Source organism: Myripristis murdjan, chromosome 7 (assembly GCF_902150065.1).
Source record: "Myripristis murdjan chromosome 7, fMyrMur1.1, whole genome shotgun sequence".
NCBI lineage: Eukaryota > Metazoa > Chordata > Actinopteri > Holocentriformes > Holocentridae > Myripristis > Myripristis murdjan.
In genome coordinates, this window is record NC_043986.1 from 17606291 (window position 1) to 17629603 (window position 23313).

The 23313-nt window shown below is 42.2% G+C and overlaps 2 protein-coding genes across 6 annotated transcripts in view; both read left to right on the forward strand.

The window, feature by feature from the left end:
• The window catches only part of samd10b (sterile alpha motif domain containing 10b), a 51365-nt gene extending 42823 nt beyond the window's left edge, over positions 1-8542 (forward strand). Inside the window, exons 4-5 of the mRNA XM_030054860.1 lie at positions 678-818; positions 6763-8542. Of these exons, the coding sequence (XP_029910720.1) occupies positions 678-818; positions 6763-6785 (164 nt within the window). The 3' untranslated portion in view covers positions 6786-8542. The remainder of the gene's footprint in view (positions 1-677; positions 819-6762) is intronic.
• A 2929-nt stretch (positions 8543-11471) lies between these two features.
• znf512b (zinc finger protein 512B) overlaps positions 11472-23313 on the forward strand; it is a 38063-nt gene continuing 26221 nt past the window's right edge. For 3 of the 5 annotated variants that reach the window (XM_030055532.1, XM_030055537.1, XM_030055536.1), the window contains exons 1-2: positions 11472-12572; positions 14261-14395. In XM_030055532.1, the coding sequence (XP_029911392.1) occupies positions 14263-14395 (133 nt within the window). In that variant the 5' untranslated portion in view covers positions 11472-12572; positions 14261-14262. The remainder of the gene's footprint in view (positions 12573-14260; positions 14396-23313) is intronic. The other 2 variants (XM_030055534.1, XM_030055533.1) reach the window with 2 other exon arrangements.

The following is a 23313-nucleotide window of genomic DNA, read 5'->3' on the forward strand; positions in this document are numbered from 1 at the left end:
TGGAGAATTTTGGGTCTCCAATCCACCTGATTTGCATGTCTAGGGCTGTGTCGGTGTCTTCACTTTAATACATGCAAACACCACACAGAACGAGTTGATCCCTTTCACTGGCTCCCTTTTAGCAGTCATTAGGCCTCCTAAAATGACATTAGTATTACCAGGCGAGGTCTGATGATTAGAAATCAGTTCATCATGTCAGTGACCTTCTCCAGCTAGCCCAATAACAATTCTGTCTAAAATGAAAGACAATATTTTTAGTTCGCCCAGACACACTAGGACACAAGGATTTTGCCATCCAGATTTCACACAATCACCAAGGTGTCTCTTTTACAAAGGCTATATAACCACTGGTGGGGTACAGCAACATCACTCTTTACAATATATAGTGCCACTTGAAGAGAGTTTTGTCTGCTTTGCTGTGCTGTGGTTGACATTGTGTAGCACATTTGCACTGACCTATCCCTGGATTACCACGGTCCCCCGGTAAATTATTTTACCATCTGGATGACTGACTGAAATTACTGATGTTCATGTTATGGGCTAAATCAAATTACTGGCCTCCCTCCCTCCTTCTCTGGACTAATGTAGTCCAGAGAAAGCTATTCTTTGAAATTAGACAGACAGACACAGTAAAGCCACTGTACCATCAGTCTTTTACTCCTCCTTCTTCTCGGCAGGACGGGCGTTGCTACGTCTGAACGGGGAGAAGCTAGAAAGGATGGGCATCGTCCAGGAGACGCTGAGACAGGAAGTTCTGCAGCAAGTCCTCCAGCTGCAGGTCAGAGAGGAGGTCCGCAACCTACAGCTCCTCAGCAGAAGTAAGAAAAGAGACAGATCAAGTGGTCTTTGAGTCTGTGTTTCTCTGAGTAACTGTGAATTTGAATGTGGGTGTATCTCTGTGATTAATTTGGTGTTTTGTGTTACTCTCTATGTGCGTGTGAAGAGAGAGTGGTGAACAGAGAGGGAGTGAGTGTGACTGGTTTGATTGGGAGCAGGGGAGACTGTGACCGTGGATGCCTGCTGTGACATAAGTGGACATGGACATTGGAGTGCATCTGTTTGTCACAGTGTGTGTGGTTTTATCGGTGGGGGGTTCTTGATTTACTGCCCAGGCTGAATGATGTGTTTCTATAAACACTTTTATTATCTAGCCATCAATAACCTGGCTCAGTCAATGACTGCTGACCTGGATTCAGCCGTTGGCATGGATTGCTTGTTCCTAGCCTGTTTTGGTCATTGTGGGGGTTGTTTGGTTGTTTTCTGTGACTACTGATGGCTAGCAGTCCACACAGTGAAAACTCCACCCTCTTCCACTACTTTGTGTAGCAAAATATTTCAGTTATTGTTCTATGATTTTTACTCTAACAGCCAAAAACTCATTTCGCAGGCTTTTGATCCATCTTATCTAATAAAAAAAATAAATCTCTGTTGGTACATAGAGAATAGATAGATACTTCATCAGTGAGAAAAATACCATGAGCTGTCACGAAGGCACTCAACCAAAACGCATGGCTAATATGTTTTTAGATTTCCCTTTTGCTATGCCACCCTTATAAAGGCCTTTTTCAATTTTGTCATCGGAGAGGAGAATATTGGTTTATCCTTCTTCACTGTTTTGTATTCATAGCCAGTCCGACTATTTCATTCAACAGTTATTTTAATTTTCATCTCAGGCAGCACTCTGGACATCATGTGCTTAATGCAGATCATAAGCTGTATCAAAACTCATGATATGAGCTCATGGTTTGTAACTAGCAGCATCCACTGAGTCAACATGACATCCAGGCAATATATGGACCGGGATTTTGCCGAGGGCAGGGGAATCCTCGGTAATAAAACATAGTCAGTAAATAATGATCTAAATTTCTCTAGAATAGTTTGGGATTTTCATTTTAATCCCCCCAGAACCCACGTTTGGGACCTGAAAGTGTCTTTAAAACAAAACTATGAGAGAGAGAGAGAGAGAGAGAGAGAGAGAGAGAGAGAGAGAGAGAGAGAGAGAGAATAGAATGAAATGGGAAGGAGGAGGAATTAAAATGCTGTTGGACACTTCTATTAATAGAGCAGTGCAAATGTAATTTGCCAGTTCAACAGGCCCTGACTGTGAGCTATAAGGACCAGCTAATTGGGTAGCCTCATAAAACACCTGAGGTTCACAAGGTTGGAAGGTGTTCAGAGGTGATAAAGGTGGGATGGGAAGCGGTGGAGGAAGAGATAGCGAGGGAGTGATAATGTGGTTGTTTAGATGTTGAGAGTGAAGTGAGGAGTGTGAAGCGACAAGTGAGGGCAAAGGTGGAGATCAGGGTATGGAGGACAGTGGAGGAACAGTTCACCCCCAAAATGAAAAGTGTGTCACTTTCTGTTCACCTGCAGGTAAATCAAAACTGCAGTGAGTTTCATGTATGAACAACCGGTGTTAGTTTGCTACAGACCCCGCCATGAGTCAAAAAAAAAAAAAAATCTATGTGAAAATCTGTAATCTTGGTTTACAAATCTGTATGCAAAAATCGTAAACTGTACCTTTGAATTATGAATCCATACCCTTGGATTTGTAAAGTGCGCCCTCAAAATTTCCATGCGCTACAATAAAATGACCTTTTTCTGCAAAACTATATGGACCCTACATGCATGGTGCAATTCAAACTCAGATTGTGATATACAATAAGCCAGGCAAATCCATCTTATCTAGATTTAAGGATATGTTGAATGCTAATACTACATAACATTTTTGCTTTGAATACTTCAGTACATATATATTGTGCTTTTCATTCTCTTGCATCATTGTGAGTGTACAGATTTGTAAATCTGAGGGTACGATTTATGAATCTGAGAGTACAGATTCATTACTTGAGGGTACGGTTTATGAATCTATGCATACAGATTTGTAAACTGAGAATACAGATTTGCACATGAATTTATTTTTTATACCATTTGATCCCAGAGGGGTTTTGTAGTTTGCAGTTTCAAAAAGGGCATCAAAGGACCATCACAATAATCCAAGTGTTTTGTTGCCAAACAAGTACAGTCTGTCTGGGTTTTGGCTGAAAAGCAGGGAGATAAGGAGGAAAGACGTGTGACCGACGAAGGCGATAGGTGAGGTGTTGGGTGAGGGGGAGAAGTGAGAAGAGCTGGACTCGTCGCATAGTAATGTCCCTCTAAGACTTGTCAGCCTCGTCTTTGAGAGGCAAAGCACAGACTTTGGTTAACAGTATTCCACACACTCTAACACACACATCGAGCCATTCTCCCTGAGCAATTCTTCCATATGCAATCCTGCTAAGGTTCTGTGACTGAGATTTAGTGAATTCTTGTGTCACGCCACCTGTCAGATCTGATTCATCTCCAATGGATTTACCAAAAATGAAATATTGATCTCACTATAACTAAAAAAAGAGCATGAAAATACAAATAAGCTCAACTCTGATGCGAGTTTGCCTCTGATCTGTGCCATGATAGTCAGATTTAACATGACCCTCACAAGGCTCTATCATTATCTGGCTCAGAAGCTTTGCAGAAATTGCTCTTCTGTGATTTTTTTTTTTTTTTTTTAAACCTTTTCATGCCCTACTCACTTTTTCTCTCTCCCTCTGCTCCCTTTTCAAAAAATACCATAAAATACAGAGCTATCATAAAGAAGGAAAAAGAAAAAGAAAGGGAAAGTGTGCAGCAGCAATATCTGAGGGATAAAATTAGAATATGGAGAATGGATAAAAGGGAGAACAGGACTATAATTAAGAAGAGGACACAGAGCTGCAATAGGAGGTGAGATGTTCAATGGATAAAGAAAATACAGAGGATGAAATTGGCAGATTGCTGAGATAGAGAAATGAGAGAGGTAAAGAGGTTAATAAAGGAAGGCGGGTACTGGACGGAGGTTTGGACTGATAGCCCTTTTCCACTCGTCATTATTCCTAGGCTCTGGGGCTCTGCTCTCTACTCCATGATAATCCATCTGGGGCAGACGCACTTGCTCAAAGCACAGTAATTGCAATTCACATTCAGCAGAATGGAAAATGTGGTAAAGAGGTGAAGAATATTTTGACATTTTCAGTGGGAGAATTGATAAATTTTAAGGTTGGGAGTTAAGGTTAGAATTGGATTTGTATTAAGGGTGGCGGAGGCTAAAGTTAGGGGTGCCTGAGCGCTTACAAAACAGCTGCGTTGCACTCCATGACTGCACCAGACGCTGCAGAGTTCATGTGTAAATGAGCTGAAAGTTATTTTACATTGGTGCGTGTCTTCAGGGGAAAAGCAATGTGTTTCATACATATATATATATATATTTTATCAGCTTCGTTCAAAAGCTCTCTGAGATTCACTCCACTGGGTATCTCCCAACGCTTTGTTTATTTTCTCCAAAATTAATAATAAACCACAGAACTCATGAATAGAGCTGTGATGTTGCGAATTTATGATTTTTCTCACACCTCGCCGTTCCAGCTGTGCTACCGTGCGCTTGTGTGTGTTTACATACAAAGGCCTGTCCAACAGTGTATGATGGCCAGCCCACGCTTTCACAAGTTGAAATTTATTGTATTTGAAGAATGCAAATCACATTTGGAGTGCAGACAATAGACACTGGAGGAATGAATAGAGTACAGGCGGAAGTGGTGTTGTCATGCAGCTGCATCCAACAAAACGAGCACCATCTCTGAAATGCAGATTACCTGTTGTGGACACTAATTATGTGAGGAGGTGGGGGAACCTCCTTTTCTTCCTTTTTGTGCAGAGAGCATGCATTTACAACGAATCATGCTTTTTTCTAAATATTTGGGAGAACAGGCTCTGTCACATCAGTCATTTGGAAGAAGGTATGTCTCCTTCATCTGAAGGCCAGGGCTTTTTCAGGGTAATGTGAACCCTGTAGACCTTGTTGTAACATTTGGAAAGCTTTTGGGAGAAGGGACTGGCCTTCTTTCCTCTCGCCTCCAGCCTCTGGTTGTTTGTATTCTGTCTTAAACTATCGGTCTTTCCCTCCTCCTCACATCAGATTTTCTCCAAAGTGTGTCTATGTTTGTGTGTGTAGCCATCTGCCTCGTCTCAGAGTCTCGATGGTAATTAGCTGACACCGGATGACACCCCCCTACCACCACCTCACCCTCAACCCCTAAAAAAACAGTTGTCAGCAGTACCTTGGTTGCCGTAGGAGATTGTCGTGGTAACCTTGCCGTTTTGGTATGCTCCTGTGATGTTGCGTGTCCTTGCAGAGCTTTTACTCAGAGCTCCATGTGGTGCCTGCCAGCTGAACTGTAGCTATGAATTAGAATATGAATGAAAGTCGGAGCATGACAGACAGAGAAAAAAGAGGAACATGACATTTTTCTCCAGCGCAAATTTTGCCTGGGTGCTGTTCGCAGCCATCTTCTCATCCCCCCTCGCTTCTCACTTCTCCTGTGCTGCACCTAGGTTCTGACGACTCCATTGGGAGCTCATTTAAAAGGAATCCTATCAGAAAAGCAGCTCTCTCTGTCAGTACAAGCCTCTAGTCATATTTCTGCCTCTCTGTCCCTCTGTCTCTACCTATCATTTCCTGGTTCAGCTTCACTTCAGTGCCACATTACATCTGTCTGTGTCTAGAGACAGGTGGCGTGCCTTACTCTGCTATCAGGAGAGGAGGGCTTAGAGCCGAAATGCCAACAGTCTGGGAGAGGAGAGCCACCCTTCCCACTGACACTTGGTGTCGTTTCAGGACGGGATGAATGGCTAGTTGTCAAGGAAACCACCTGGTCACATCTGTTGTTTCAACAGAGAGAGAGAGACAGAGAGATAATGACATTGAGAAGGAAGCCCAGGCATTATTTATAATTTGGCAGATACTGAATCTGTTGTCCATCATTTTAAAGATTTTAAAGATATGTTGGCTCATTACTCAATCTCCTTCTTTGTACTGTGATTGAACTGTAGTATGTCAGTGACAACCTACTGGATTTGTCAGATTTTCGGTGTATACTTTAACTACAGTTTAATCTTTTGTTAATGAAATGGGATCCAGCAGACACACAGATGGTAGACATCTCTATGTCCAAAAATCTATCATTTTACAGATGTATCATCTTTCCCATATGTAGACTCAAGATCCCTTCTCTGCTCACTATACATCCTTTGTGTTTTCTTTTTAAAGTTACACTGATAGGTTATTCGCTCTAGACAAAAACAGACACTGAATCATCATCATACACTACCGTCCTTCTGCTTCTTTTTGAACACAGACAGCATTTTATTTTTTTTTCTCCCCAAACTTTACACCTGCTAAAATGTTGGCTCTTAGAAGCCATTGCTCTGTGCTTGAGTGCCGTACTTTATCATTGTGGAGAGAGGCGAGGCACGCTGGTTGATAATTCAGTGAGGACTGGTGAACAAGGTGCCACATAGGGAGTCTGAAGGGTTATGAACTCAATACGTGCACTTTGGAAAGGCTCTTAGCTGAGATTGAAATGTTGTCAAGACAAGGGCAGCTTAGCACAGGGGACAAACAGAGGGTAGAGGCAGGGGGTCTCTGATTGAGTGTGTCTGGGGGGAGCGTCTGTGTCTGCCCGTTGTGTGTGTGTGTGTGTGTGTGTGTGTGTGTGTGTGTGTGTGTGTTGATGTCCATGGATGTGAAAGGGACCAAGGGAAAGAAAGATATTCTGTTTGCATATGCACTGAATATATAAAGGGAATTTGGGTGATGTAGGGCATCGTGTGAGAGACAGTTCAGCCTGTGTTTTTTCTATCCATTCAAATCTTAATTATGTATTCCCCCTTTCTCCCCTCTCTCTGTAGCCTCTTTTGGAAACTTCTCTTAGCTCATCCCTTGATCCATTTGGCAGCCTTTCCCTCTTCCCCGTCACAATACGTCTCCAGGAGCCATGGAAGAGCTGCTGCCCTCAGATATGTGAGCGGAGAATCAACGAGTGAAAGGGGAGAGGACGAGCCTATAGACGACATGCCAGCCAGACTGGAGGATTCCCATTCAACACAGCCAATCTGGTTTACAGACACTGAGGCAGAAACAAAGCCCCGCTCAAGGCAGGGGCACCCACTGTAACATGGTGATAAGATGTAAGATTCACAACCCCAATGACGGCTTAGGCCTGTCACTGGCATGCTGGATCAGAGCAAATCTTTTTGCTTTCCTATCTCATTTGGGTTGGTTTGATCGGGCAAGTGAAGTGTGGTGAAAATCACATATAGGCTTATTTATAACGTAAACATTACAAGCGCACAAACGGGGTTCATAGATGTTTGTTTTTTTGTTTTTTTTTTCTCCTTCAAGGTCGAGGTCATCATGTAAATAGTTCTCGGCATGGTTTTATAACACCCAAACCATTGAACTCACTGATGCTTAAAACATGTATGGTGTGAAAATAAGTTTACATGTAGCGCCACCATTTGGCCACTGGATCCAAAGTGAAGAAAACGCACTGGTCTTCTCCCTTGTTTGTAGCTGAAAGACTACACCAGTTGAAAAAGGAAATACAGCTGGTCCTGACTGCATTTCACTAAAACCAACACAATCACGCTCAAGCCGTCATCCATAGGTCACAGTGCATCCTCTCAGGATTTTCATTTCGATTTTAGTGGATCAAGAATATAAACAATACAGAACAAGAGCACTATTTGCGCATAAGCCCTCTCTTCCTTTTCACTCTATTGTAAACCATGTCATATTATGTACAGAGTCATTCCTACAATCAGTCTTTTTGAATTTTGACTGAACTGCAGTATGTCACTGACAAACTATATATATCTGAGCGTTGTAGAATAATATATGCTGTAGATCTGTGTATACTGTAACTATACTTTAGTCTTTTATTAATTAAATGGATCCTGAGGACACGCAGCGATAATGTGGAAAATGCCTGTTTCTCTATGCTTGATAAAGCAATAATTTAAATGGTACTAGGCAAAGAGGAATGATTCTCTGTGGAATACACTATTAGAAATCTTTTAGTAATGATTTGGACTGGACTGTATGCGTGTATGAGGTAGTTATGTATTTTCCCCTGGCAGCGGATGGCCAGATTTCACAGCTTCTGTGCTTCTTTGTGTGTATTAGTCTGTCATCTTTCAGACACAAACACAAAAAGAAGGGACAAGCTTCTGTTGTATTCTACCTGTTTTCTGTCGCTGGTGTGACACTGCGATTTCAAATGCCCAGAAATCCTAAATACTATGACGACTACCCAGATGCGAGATTCCCAGCGTGACTGTGAAGCAAACGCCTTTGATCTCACTCTAGACAGCAGCAGACAGCTACGTATGAAGTTTTACTCACAGTGGGAAAAAAAAGCAAAAAAGCTTGGCCATCCTCCCCCTTCCAACCATCCTTTGAGAATGACTCTGGATAATGTAAGTAAGTAACTGACTGTTAAAAGGGAGAAAAAAACGCTGTTTTATTTTTGGAAACCTGATGTACTGTAAATATCAATACTTTTGGTTTACTTTGTTAGATCATCGATGAATTGTTTGAAACATAAAAAAGGAATATGGAAATGTTATCTGCTTTACAGATGGAACATGATCAAACTGTCTTTTTAGAATAAACTAATCGATAAATTGAGATGATGCTGTGTGACTCATTTTCATAGCAATATGATGTACAGCTATTGCAGAGCATAAAGGAATATGGGAAGCTCTGTAATTCTCCTCGTCTCTCTATCTCTTTTACACACAGACACACAGACACACACACACACACACACACACATACACAAGCCAAACAGTGCACCACTGGTTTTATTTAAGTGGCACCAAACTGATTCACCTCAGTGGCCGGCTGCTCAAATCCCAAAGGCGCTCTCAGATAACCTGCTCTGGTCATAACAAAGAATTACCACTGACTTCTGCCTGTTCTGCTTCTTCACTCTCTCTCCTTTACTTTCTTTTGCTTCCGCCTCTTACTTCTGTTTTTGTTCCTTTTGTTTGATTCTTTCGATTGTTCATTCGCTGCTTCATTCATAAATCCAATGAAACTGTTATTATCAATATAATATAGTACATGTTCATATCAATATAATAGGCATTGATCCAGTCAACAAAGGAAGAAAAAAGCAGCTAACAATAGAAATCTGGCATCAATACAAAGTACAGACAAGGAGAAGCTGGATACGGGCCTACATTGGAGAGAGGGAGCATCATATTTGGTACAGAGAGAGTGTGTCTGGTACGTGCACCTGCGTGACCTGTCATTCAGGATCCATGAGTCATGACTCCAGCTCGGTGAATGCAAAACAGCTCCGCCTGCCTAAAGAGACACATATCCCCTCTCTCTCTCTCTCTCATATGCACACATACACACACACACACACACGCTCTGGCATCCAATTACTAAGGGACACCAAGCATCTCACCTGTTAATAACAAGGCACATCTATGATAAACAGATTCAGTGAACAGTGGCCTTCTCAACCCTGACAGAGCATAAATCCATGGAGCAGATGGCTAGATAGTGAGGACTGCAGAGTTAATTGGGTAGTGTTTACTAGTAAGTATTTTCTCTTTCTCTCCACAAGGCTTGAAGCTGTGTTTTATTTCCAAAGGCCTGCCTTTTATCATTATCTTCTCATGCATCTAACCAGTGCTCGAACCACATCGGTATAACACACTGCTTCCTCCTTGTTTATAATATTTGTGGCTTTGATCAACTAGAACTTACTTCTTTGACAGCATTACAAGTGAAAGCAAAAACAGACAAAAATCACAGTCTACATCCGAATGGACTCTTCAACAGCCAGTTCAGGCCCAGAACACCTGTCCAATTCCATACACTATTAAATAGCCTTTTGCCCACTCAGCAGAAGAGGTGGGGAACATAAATCACAGACACAGTAAAAGGATTTATCACAGGTCAGATATGGCCCTGCCTTTAATGTCTGTTCATTAACAGACATTAAAGAGAGCTGGAGGAGGCAGGTTGAGCTTCATCACTGGGACGGGCTTTGTAGGGGAGTGGCAGCTGTCAGTCAGTAGAAACACCTTACCCCAATGGCTCAGACTGACATGGACCAGATGAATTTTCCCCAGAAGCCCAGTAAGCAAAGGGGATAGGGCCCAAGATGTTTTTAAACCACTTCAAATAAGGTAAGATAAGATAAGATAAGATATTCCTTTATTAGTCCCACGGTGGGGAAATTTCACACATCACAGCAGCAAAGTGGATAGCAAGATACGAAGCACAATTTACACAATAAACAGTATATACAGATAACAGTACCAGAATGAATGAAATGACATATCCATGAAACTGACTACAATTCCAAAACTTTAAAAAGGGCCCTTTTTTAAAACCACATAATAAGAGCATGGCTCCTGACAAATAAATAAGGCAGCACTGCCCCCTAGTGGGACAAATATGCAGACAAACCCAGCCGTGGATCTAGGTCCCCAGTCTGGGAATAAAGAAAACTAGTAGAAATTGAAATGCTTTCTCAGTGGCAACCAGAGCACACCATTAACCTCTACATATATTATTCTTACAGTCAGTCAAGTCTGTAAAGACATAATATCCCTTTAAAGAGGAACACAAAAACATAGCTTCCAATTGAGTTTGAAATAACTGGAAATATTGGCTTTTGAGACATGACATTTAATAATAATGCAATGGCTGCATTCTTCAATTTAGTGATACTTTGATCTCCATGTAACTTTTTTTGTCTGACTGCTGTCATTGCTATGCTATTGTGCAGCTTGATGTAGAAAATTCTTCAATATATGTCTTTCTGCAGAAAGAAAAATAGTATCATGGTGTTTCACTGAAAGAACTCATATCTAAATGCTGAGTTATATTAATAACAGATATTTTTACACTCCTCATAGGCTACACTAGAGGTACCACAGTAATGACTATCCTGCCCTCCACTGGCAATGCTGAAAACAGCCCTATACATGGATTACATCATGGTTTCAGATGAGTTCCACTAATAGGAAATATTAGGTCATGATGACTGGCACCAATCAAAGGCCGAGAGCTCCGCTCTTGTTTTGCTGAAACAAACAGAAGTGACTGATGCCATGCAGGATTCAGTGAGTGGGTTGTGACACAAGGCAGACATGGGTTCAGGCTGTTTGTTAAAGCATTTATCACAACTGAGTTAAATGGAGGACAGGGCAGCACACAGAGACTCCTTGAAGAAACAGCAATTTTAAAATCCAATAATGCATTGTGTGCATGCTAATATGTCTGTCATTAAGATGCCATAATATAAATTGTCTTAACAGCCTTTGCCTTAACACTGACCTTGGATTGTGAAATTGCATGTCAAGCTTGTTTATCATCTTATCAGGGGTCATGCACAAGCCTATACTTTGCACTACAAATTTGTAAAATGTCATTCTTGACAAAACCATCACACATGCACAGACATTCCCTGTCAAGTTACTCCAAACTCAGGAGCCTTTGTGTATTTAAGGCATATTTGCTATTCCAGCGGTTTTTAGAGAGGGCTACTGGCACTGACTGACTCAAACCTTCAGCGGGGAAATGACAGCCAGAATAGCCTACCATAGGCTGGACTACAACCATATTTCCTGCCCAATTTGGTAAAGCTGCCGGGCTGGAGGACGCACGGGGAGAGCATTTAGCAGCAACTAGATTAAAACACTTGGCGAGGGTTGATTTAAGGAATTTAAGCCCTGACCCCTTTTCGTCATGAACGAACGACGTTACGTCGGAAGAGGCGCATCAGTCGGTTTTGTAGCGGGTTTATTAGACAGAAACCCCAATATTATCTGCTCGATATAGATAATAATAATAACGCGAGAGTTTGCAAGTTGCCTCAAGACTGTAGTTGCAACTGTCAAAGGTGGAGTGGATACGCGCATGACCCAACACACATTACTGTAATACTGTACACGGCCGCCAAGATAATATCCGTATAAAAAACCGAAATAATCCCGAGGTAAGGAACCGCGGACTGTACCAAAACCGACCGACATTTGGCGTTTCTGCTGATTTTCCTTCGCTTCGTTTTCTTTTACTCTAAGCAGCTGTCTCGCAGCCGTCGAAATTACTGCACTAAATATATTTTTGTGCCTCCCTTTAGCTCCAGCCAGCGCAAGGATTTTTTTTTTACTCCTCCTTCGTAATAAAGTCGCCATTTTGCTTCACTGCCTATATAAACCATCCCGTATTCTAATATTTTTCCTCAAGGAGTCGGGGACATACCTATCTTTCCTGGCTATTTGCAGCATTTCTGGAGTGTTTAACGAGAAGACAGAGGTTGAAGAAGTGCCTCGTGGTGTACATATTAATGCAGGAAAGGAGGGGGCAAGGCTACACGAAACTGGGAATAAGGTGAAAGTATCCGGGATTTCTTTTGATATATGATTTCTAATTTCTGCTCTGCCCTGCTTTTTCTTCCACCTCGTCGTCTGCAGAGTGGGGGATAAGACGACGGTGTCCGCTTCCTTTCAGGCCCCCCAGCCCCAGTCTGACCGGTCTTTGACGCACAGCAGGTGTGATTGCCATGTAACATAACATTGGTGGAAAAACGCCCACCCAGGTGCCTCTCTCCTGACCCCCCCTCCTTGCCCCACGTGGGTGACCCGGGGCCACCCGGCCCCTAGTGCTGGGTGACTCCCCGACAGTCCAGGTAGGTGTGGCCCTCCAGAAGGAAGAAGTGGAGCACTCTTTTTCTCATGTTAACCAGACAAATAGGCAACTCTGACACCATGTAAAACTTGACACTGACAGAATGGCTCCGTGCCACGTGTGGAGCTAAAAGCTGTATTTCTAGGTTGATTTGTCAGCAGATTGTGTTATGGGATGTTTTTCTGTCAGTGGGTGTCACCACTTTTTTTTTTTTTTTTTTTGGATCTAGGAAAATGTATGACAATGTAGGGCTATTCCATGGAAATGGAAATCCTTCTAAGTTTAATACTTTATGATCATTCATTATAGAGGACTGCCATACAAACGTCACGACAAAACTGAAAACTATGTATATTGTCCTACAGGAATATTGCAGGAATTGTCTCGTGATATCACAATAGATAAGAACAAAAAGTACTGCAGACTACTGCAAAACGCTATTTACTGTAAGAATATTAAAGAAATTAAACATTGATTTTTCATCAAGGATTTTCCATCAGTAGGTCTATTTATCTTTTCCTCTTTCCCTCTTTCAGTCCAATTCTGAAGTGGTTAAATCCTAGTCTGTAGTTCTCCTCAAACTCCTCTCCATAGACTCAGACACAGACAGGAAGCAGTATTTTATGTGCAATATGAATTATCCCTTTTCCTCTGCTTGTCATATAGATGATGGTGAAGTGCTAAGTGTGTGTGCCAAGTTTGTGTGTGTCATGTATTATCTCCACCTTTATTGTACTGCAGTGTCACCATGCTAGGCGAAACTATGTGAATTCAGATTTGATAATATAATTGCATTGTTACATCGACTTCAGAGCAACATGATACAAACTGTGAGCACACTATCACCGCGAGGAACCAGCCATCGTGGCTCAATGTGCAATGAATAGCGTGGCGTGTAAACAGATACTGAGAGGCCTCCAATGAGCGACCCTTTGTGTGCTGTTGTAATTCATTAGGAGAGTGACATGAATGTGTGCTAAGAGAAAGCATGTTGGTGCCGTAATCAGTCCCACTTAGCATAATTAGCAATTGTCAGCCTTCATCCATTAGACTGTCCCATGCTGTTGGGGAATGAGGGCCAGCACCCAGAGCTCATAGCTGGCATGGTCTTGCTGTGGATGGAGGCATTAAGAATGGGATAAGTAAGCAGAGGATGCTAGTATGATAACCTTGCAGTTAGGGAAATGAAGACCAGGAGCTTTTTCCATGGTGCGACTTTGACCTTAAACACCATTTTCTACTGTTGAGCATGTGATCTGATCAGGAAATGCACATCTCGTCTTCGTAATATAGAAAGAAGGCAGGCCTACTCAAGGAGGACTCAAGGCAATCAGCTTTACTTCCCCACCCCCTCTTTGTTTGACTCACCTCTTGTCTAATGGGCTGAGCATGGAGTTCGTGTGTAAGTGAGAATATTGATTTTGAAATGAAACATGGAAGGTCACACCCTCATTACCACTCTAGATGATGTGTGTGCCTCAACTCAGATAACCTCCAATCCAATATCAGCGGTGGCCCACAAGGAGAAACTGCACTGTAGAACAAGGCAGTGTCATAATCGGCTATTGATGCAGTGGACATTGCTAATAATGTTTTGACAAGCAATGGAACAGGATTAATGAGCAGCAGACAGTATCCTAATATTCCCTAGCCATTTATGTGTCCCTTGTGTTTGCCCCCCTCCCGCAGGCATGGAGAGCCCGAGTGGCCCCAGGCTTGGGAAACTGTCCTCATCGGGGCAGCCAAGGGGCCGGCCCCCCAAGCATGGACACCCCCAGGAGACCATGAGACCTACGCCAGGCCCCGAAAACAACAACAAACATAGTGAGTGACATGCCACCACTCTTCAACAAGTGAAAACAATTTGTGACCTTGTATTTGAGCAGTGCTTCTTGTTGAATTGTTTGTAGATGTGGACTGTGGAATTTATTTTCTTTGTGAGACCCAGGTTCACTCCTGATAGATTAACAATTGTGCTGTAAATGCTGTGGTAATTTTTGATTTATTTTGTGTGGGCTGAGCAATAATGTCAGCTGATGATATTTTTCTATCAGAGGGAACAATTTTCCAGCTGTGGGAGTGCACTGCAATCAAGGCTGCAGTAACAGAAACCAAATGCTGAGTAAAGTCAGGATTTGTTAGCCTTTGGGCTGATGATGAGAACCATAGAGAGTCAACCATTAAATTACATGCTTATTCCATGCATTTGTCAGTTGACTCTAAACACTCCTCATTTAAATTTTCCCTTGGCATATTTAGTGTTATTAAGTACAATTTAAGTTCACTGGAGCCTACCTACTGCAGCTTTAAGTGAATGTAATGGAAATGCTGGCTTCGTGATTATTATTATTATTATTTTTTTTTTTTTACTGGTGAGGTTTTTTTTTGGTGACTGTGTGGCAATGATTGACTGGTAGGCTGGCCATTTAGAAACTCAGAGTTATTTCTCTGGTTTTCCATTGACATAGACAGTCTCTATTGCTTTTCGTAGTGGGCTACATTTTACTAGCAATCACTGGTTTCACAGCCCCAGTGCAGTGCTACAGCTCTCACTGCAGAAGGGCCTGGAAACTACAACATTTTTGCTCAGACTGCATTACAGTGAGAAAACCAAACAAATAAATAGTGCCAAGCACTGACACGAGTGAAAACCCAAGCCATCTGGATGGAGATGGAAGACTTTGGATGGAGAATTATTTTTCAATCCAATAACCAGCAGATCATCATGACTTTGTTAATAGAGTCAGGCAGACTTGGAAAACTGGGGCTGTTCTAATATGACCCAGTTGTTTTGGTTGCAAAATAGCCTCTGAGTCCCATGCATGCACTCACAACTGTAGACGAAGGTGCTTCAATTTGGGTTTTTTTTTTCCACGTTAGTATTCAGCCCTCTAGGTTGGATGTGTGCGCATGCATGTGTGTGCATGTGTGTGTGTGTGTGTGTGTGTGTGTTTGTGTGTGCTTGCTCTCTTGCTGGCTTGCTTGCTTCTCATTAGCTTTGACTCTACTGTGGACAGAGAAAAGAGCTTTTTTGCAAGACAGACTTGACAGTGCAGGAAAGCATGGAATAGTTGTTCCCCCCTCACACTAGTCAAGCTGTTTATTAAAGTGCTTTCATTTTTGTGCCGATTTATGTTTATCTGCCTTACCTCAAGATGTTTGGTAGTGCTGCACAGTATGTTTTCTAGTTCCTCAGAGTATACAGACTTCCAGTTAATAAGTTGTTCCTGCTATTGAATAATTTATTGTTGCATTTGAATGACAGGTTTTTCTCAGCAGGCCTAGTCTGATGTTTTATAGATTTTGTACACTTTATTGCTCAATAAACAAGCGTTTATAAATCAATCAGGCTTAAATGACAGTGCTGAGTTGATAGTGAGCTCTGCCCCTGATTGTTTCGAGCCTGAAGGCCAGACTGGAAGCAGTTAGAAAGATGAATGAAAGGGAGAGATGGAGAGAGGGATCACAACTCAGAGAAACTTACTTGGCTGAGGTTCACTAATGAATAATGCTGGTGAAATTCCGATTAGTGTGTTTGTGTGTGCGTGTGTATGTGTGTGTGTGTGCGTGTGTTGAGTTAATCCTACCATACAGGTGGTGACTAGGCGCTGGTTTTTATGGGACTTTCAGCTGTAATGTTAGACTTTACGGGTGTCTGTTTCACTTTCTCTCTCCACAGTTGGTCTGCTTATGCCTTTGATAAATCCATACCCTCTTTTCCAAATTAGAGTCATTATATCAGTGTTTTTGATAAGTCTGCACTAAGGACAGCCTCCAGCATAATTTGATTGCATTGGTATGTAGATTTAAATGTCTTCACACCAATATGCTGTAGTTGAAGAATTGCCTTGTTTAGCTGGAAATTTGTGCTTATCGTGAACATTACTAGGGCTTTCCCCAGCTTTCAGAGCGGCTTAGTTGGTAACATTGCCAGTGGGCTGGTTTTATGTGATTACAAGGTTTGAAGATTCTCTAAGAACATCCTCAACCTTTGGGGAGAAACATAAGGCGACCGGAACCCATGCAGGACCCAAGAGTAGGAGGGAAAGCAAAACATACCATATGATTCCTATGATTTCATAGCCAGTGTGTGCTGTGATCCACAGCAGTGTAGGTGACACAAAGGGGCTGAGCAATTTATCAGGAGACAAACAGTCTCACTGATTGTGATTGTAATGCTTCTGTCTTTGTCCATTGTTCCTCCAGCAGAAATCAAACTCCTCAAACCTCACAAAAATATTACCTTTCCATATGATCAGCCCGTTTCCACTCTTTGGCTTTGTAAGCCTATTACTCATCAACGGCTTGCTTGAGCTTTTTATAGCTAATGATGAGGAGAAATTCTACAATGCTAATCATAATGAGTCTGGAGCTAGCTTGTCTATCCCAGGGGGGCTATGAACCTCAGTTTTGGGAAACAAAGGCATCAATATCTAAGGCTCCCTGCGGAGGCCTGTCTGTGCCCATTGTGCATACTCTCCTCTTCAGATAACCTGGTACCACATAATCTGGCACTCCCCCTACTGATTGCTTTTCTTTTTATTCAGTTCCACTTAAAATCTTAGCTTATAATGTCCTGTTATATTACCAGCTCTTATAGTAATATCTAAGCATCCCTGGAGAAAAAAAGTTTGTATGATTTAAGACGTTGTTGTGACCATGAAGTAATCCTGTCTGTCCGGAGTGAAACATTTCCATTGTGTCTTAACACTAGTGGTTTCCTTGAATTCCTTGGTGCTTTTATACATGAAAACAAAGCGTGTGAATTGGGTTTGTGTGCCTTCCTAGAGTGTAAGTGGTGTGGTTGAGCTGTCATCTTGCCACACCAGACAACTACCAGGAAAGGATGTGGTCCTTGAGGGTGACTTGCTCTGCCTCTCTCTCTCTCTCTCTATTTCTCTCTCTTTCTTTCATTTTTTCTTGCTCTCTCTCTCTGATTTTTTTTAAAAATTTGCATTAAATTTATAATAAGTCCCCGGTTTTCAACATGCTCCTCTTCACCAATCCTCTGGGCAGTTACACAACCTAAAGTATATTTGGACAAAACTTATGCTGATCTGCCAAGTACGCTTGAGGCAAACACTAAGATTAGCGCTCTTTCTACAAATACTAATGTAAGCCTAAATGAATGGTGTGTGTGTGTGTGTGTGTGCGTGAGTGAGAATGTGTGTGTGTGTGTGTGTCAGCATCCTCCTCCCTGCACGAAGAGAGAATGGTGCAGTACCCTACCTGCTCCCAGGACACACTGTGTCTCTGTCCGTCTGGCACCCCCCGTGTAAAAAGGAAGGGAGGTACTGCGGAGGTGGCAGGCAATATGGAGATGGTGGGGGGTTGGGGAGGGTGTCTTGATCAGTGTATGTATGTGGATGTTAAACGTGCTAGTGTATTGGTTTTTGTTTCTGTTTGTTTTTATGTGTGTGTGTGTGTGTGCGTGTGTGTGTTTGTGCATGTATGTGCACATGCATTTGTTCTCAAATGTCAAAGTACTAGGCTGACTGCATGGACCTTCATCTCGGGCCCACAGTCTCCATCTGCTGACCCTGCATATCTGCCTCAGCAGCCATCTCTCCCTCTCCCTCTCTATCTATTGCTTTCTCACACTATCTCTCACTTGCTCCTTCTCTCACTCTCCTCATATAACTGTCAGTTCCCTCTGCTTCACCCTCATTTCATCTCAATCTGTCTGCTTCTCCTCCTCCTCCTCCTCTCTCTCTAACTCTCCATCTCTCTCCTGTCTCACTCATTAGGCAGTATTATCAACAGCGGTGACTCACCATACTCCTAACCTCACTATTCGTGCCACTCTTGCATTCCACCCCCTCAACCTCGCCCTCCATACCCCTACCCCTCCCCTCACATACCCATCCTCCCTCCTTCCACATCTCATCTTTCTTATGTTTCCCAGCTCTCACCTTTTGATGCTTTGAGTCGCTGAAACTCCCAAAGTGGTGAAATACCAAAAGCAAGAATCGATAAAAAGCCATAGATGTGGGAATCTTTGTTTTGTGGATGAAATTGAATTCTGGTGCTTTTCTCACCTTGATGCTGCATCCAATGCTGAGCTGAGTCCTTTGTCATCTTTGTCACACCTTTATTTGGCAGGCTTGGGGATGGGAGATGAGAGGGAGGTAGAGGGAAAATTGAGAGGAGAGAGAGTATTGGTGAGTCACTGTCCATAAGGAGGGCACTGCAAACAGTCTGGAGCAGGCATTGTCTGTCTGGCTCGCATATAGCGTTGCATAAACACATGGCTTTCTGCATGTGTGCCTTTACATGTATCTACAGGAGATCTGCAATCTGTGAAGTCTAAATTGTGAATATTTTTTCAACATTCCCTCTGTTTTAGTCTCACATTGAATAGACAATGTATGATTTGTTTCCCTGTCAGTTCACCAGTCAGCCTCATTCCCTGGGATTTCGCTGGCCACATATGTGGCCAGTCATCCAAGGCTGTTGTGATTGGATGACAGCAAACACACTGTTGGCTGTGGTCCAAACGAGCGTCAGGCAATAGATTAGGTTTCCAATAATATGAACCATGTGGCTGATGTAGAAGGCTTTAAAATCAATGCAGATCTGAGGAGTCTGTCGAGGTATTGTGAGTCAACAGATTATGAAGCGGGATCCTCAGTGCCCAGGCTCTTTCTGTCCATTTGGCTGTTTTAAGTGGTTTAGTGGAGCTAGTAAACAGATACCCTACCACAGGGATGTATAGGGAGTTCTGGCCTGCAGGCAAAGTGCTGCCCTATGGTGTAGAATGCCATGACAAATTACCTTTGCTGGCGATGCTGAGGCTTTTTTGAGTTGATATCTTTAACCGATTATTTAATAAGAAGACTGGCTGATACTGATCCAAGTCTGAATTGTAAAATCTAGATATCTGTCTTTTTTGGCCAAGTTGTAGAGTGGTTCACATCTACAAATCAATAAATACTTACTTTGGGAAAGGCATGTAAAGGAATGAGATCCAAAACAATTATATAGGAGAGTGTCACATTTATAACTTCTATCAGATGGAATGCAATGCGGATGTCTAACCGCAGATATATGTTATTTAGTGGATACTTTAATCCAAAGTACCTTATAGTACAGATTGGGTGACCCAAATGGGAATTAATCCCTCAACCCTTGGCACTGTCCATGCAATACTTAACTCACAGGAACACAAACAGATGATATATACCATTGTGAGGCCAGATGGCCTCACAGTTTTTGTAGTGTAACTATCATAGCAGTTGAATGGTAGAAGAACAGACATTTAACCGTTTGGTCATTTGACTAGTTCAAAAGAAAATGGCGATTGTTGTTAATTGTTATGGTGGCAACACACGCCAGTGGGGCCATAAAATCTGCCTGTAAAGTTTGTCCTCCGTAAAGTCTGTAAAATTCTCGATTTCCCTCTAGCAGTGAGGCAGTGGAGACAATGCACAAAAGACACCTCTCTATGCTGTGTACTACTCCACTGCAAAACATCACCTTAGTGAGTCTCTGACTTTCCCCAAGTCGGTTTATACGAAAGTTAACCCACTGCAGTGGTCACAGTTCTTTGCAGTGACAGTGATTCAGATAAAAATGACAAAATGCCCTCTGACCATCCTGCTATGTCAATTTGAATGGGAATGTCTGTTCTAATCCCATTCAATTTCTATGGTATATATACTGTATCTCCAGATTTGGTAGTCCCAACCTCTAACCCTTGGTGTTGTTACTGTCATTCTGTACACATGCACCAGTAAATGTCATATACACACAAATCACATTTTCTTCTTCACAACAGGATTAGGATATGAAGCATAGGCCAATCACCATATGGCTGATCACTTATCTTCTATTTAGAGTATACTTTGATGTTCTCTTTGTGTGTTTGTGTGTATGTGCAAATGTACAAGCGTGAAAGAGAGATTAACAGAGATACAGAGGGAGGGAGAGAGAGGTAGAGAGAGCGAGAGAGAGAGAGAGAGAGAGAGAGAGAGAGGGAGGGAGGGAGGGAGAGAAAAAGCAACTCAGAAGGAGGGAGAGTGAGAGAGAAAGACTCTGCCAGAGAGTGTCTGGTTTTCCTTCAGTGAGTCAGTGTCTGGATAGCAGGAGTGCTCTGGTGCTGCTCCTCCTTTTTGCTAACTGTCTGGAGTCAGGCCTGACTGGGAGGGGATTATGGGGACATCTTCAAAGAGAGGTGTGTATATTGTGGGGATAGTTTTTTTATGTGTGTGTGTGTGTGTGTGTGTGTGAGAGAGAGAGAGAGAGAGAGTGAGTGAGAGAGAGACAGAGAGAGAGAGAAAGGAAAATAGAGAAAGCAGAATGGAAAATAACAGTTGGGACAATGGGGAATATTGGAAGGCCTCTGTGTGTGTGTGTGTGTGTGTGTGTGTGTGTACGTGTGTGTGTGTGAGAGAAACTGACAAGATGCTGAAGTGCCATTAAAGAGGAAAAGTGAGCGAGAGAGGGGAAAGTTGGGAGTTTGGTGAGTGAAAACTTGGTGGCCAGCGTTAAAAGCAAATGGCAGAATGGAGTATACGGTCCGGTGCTTGCAGATACTGTGAGGCAAGACGGCTAACATAAACAGGAGATGGTTACACTCTCAATCACTGTTTACTGTGCACCGTGTCCAGGTGTATCAGTTACTACATCTATTGTTCTTTGAGATTGAGGAAGCGGTGATACTATGTCTTATTTCCATAGCGTTGTGTCCGTTGTGTGTGTTTGTGTGAGTGTGTGTCATCTTTTTAAATGTGTAAACCCTACTGTGCAGACCAAGACAAAGGCTCCTGTGTGAGTGTTTGTCGAGGAAAACAAATGACTGTTGTCTGTTCTAACAAGTGTGTGTGTATGTGTGCCCTTGCACTTGGGGAACAGTTGCAGGCGTAGCTAGGAGAGCTCAGAGGTTATTTGAGATCATTAGGCAGCTGTCGACACTCCTGGGTCCTGACTTCTTCCCTTCTCTTCTCTTCTCTTCTCTTCTCTTCTCTTCTCTTCTCTTCTCTTCTCTTCTCTTCTCTTTTCTTCTCTTCTCTTCTCTTCTTTCCTCTCCTCCTTGTCCTTTGTCAGCTTTGACCAGTGTCAAGCAACAGTTGCAGACAGCTGGGACAGAGTCGTACTTTGACATTAGTTGAACAGCTGTATTATCCCGGTGGCCTGTGCCAGAGACTTAGGGTTTAGATTAGGCACAATGGGCCTCATTCACCATTATCTTGCTAAGTTTTTTCATAAATTTGTTCTTGAAAAAAGTCCTTAAAAAACGTCTACGCCAGATTCACGACATGTTCTTAAACCATGGAATTGTCCCCATCTTGTAATAATAATTCCCGTTGTCCTTGAAAATTAAAAGCGCGAGCCAGTTGATCTGAAGTAGCATAGGTAAATAACCCCTGTCAGTCCCCATAAAAGGGCATGAGACTGCAGGGTCATGTGCACACACACAAATCACACATGAGAGAAGTCAAGAGTGCCCCAACGAAAGTCTAAAGAGCGTGGAGTGCTGAACTCCAAACGTTCTGAAGTAGAGGTACTACTGAATGAAGTGAACGCCAAATAACCTGTTATATTTTGCTGCGTCAGTAGTGGATAAAATAACAGAAAAAAAAAAAAAAAGATTCATGGGATGCTATTACTTGTTTAGTGTTCAGCCTGGAGAAGGGTGCACAAGTGTTTAATTAAAAAAAATAAAAAATAAATAAATATTGAATTAATTTAAATGTATAGTGTTTTAGTGTATATTTGTTTTAAAAGACCATAATGCTTTGTAAAATAATCAAAATAACTATTAAAATATCACAAATGATAAAAATATTGAGATTTAATTCAGATATTATACAACTGTATTACTATTTTGCACAAAAATGTCATCAGTCAAATAGTGTGCATAGACTCTTTTCTTACCTAAGAACATTTCCCAAATAAGAAAATATCAGTGAATGTCAGGATCTCCATGAAAACTGCAAGTGTTTTTTTTAGAAGATATTTCCTCTTGACAATGCTCGGTGAATTAGGCCTGATGTGCCTGCTTTGTTTCATACTAAGACAATGGTTGTGATTGCTGGAACGTTCACCTGTGTCCCAGAGTGGACTACCCACATTCAAGCAAAGCAAAGCAAAAGATACTGAGCACATTTTTATTGTGTGTGCAAATTTTACCCCAGGACAAATGAGTCTGCTATGTTTAATTTTAAGTTTGCACCTGTTCTGGCAGGGCTTGTGTGTGTGTACATGTCTGTTTGCACCGCTGCCTAATGTATGTGGGCCTAATTGTTGTGCGTGCTTGAAAGAGGCTTCTGATAGTGGTAACTAAGACAAGAGGATCTTATTCCCATAGCAACAGGAACATATCTTCCCCAAGAGCAGAATTCATTAATTATGCCCTCTTTTACGAGACCTTTATTTTGCAAGACAGGAATTAGAATGCACGCTCAATTTCCTCCCCAGCACAAGAGCTGCACCACCGACTGCATCACCTCTCCAGCTGCTACCCAGACAGCTAATAGAGAAATGCTCTGTCGCTTGGAGAATATTAATACATTCATATCCACACACACACACATACACATACACACTCACACACACATCACATTCTCATAATGGTTTCGGTGTTCGTGTTTGTGTGTGTTTGTGTGTGTTTGTGTATGTGTGCTTACACCTTGCATCATGAACTATTTCCAAACACAGCCGGCAATGCCATGCTACTTTTCATTCAATCATATGCAGCCTTATTTTCCTTCTACCTTATTATTGTGAGGCTTAAGTAAAAG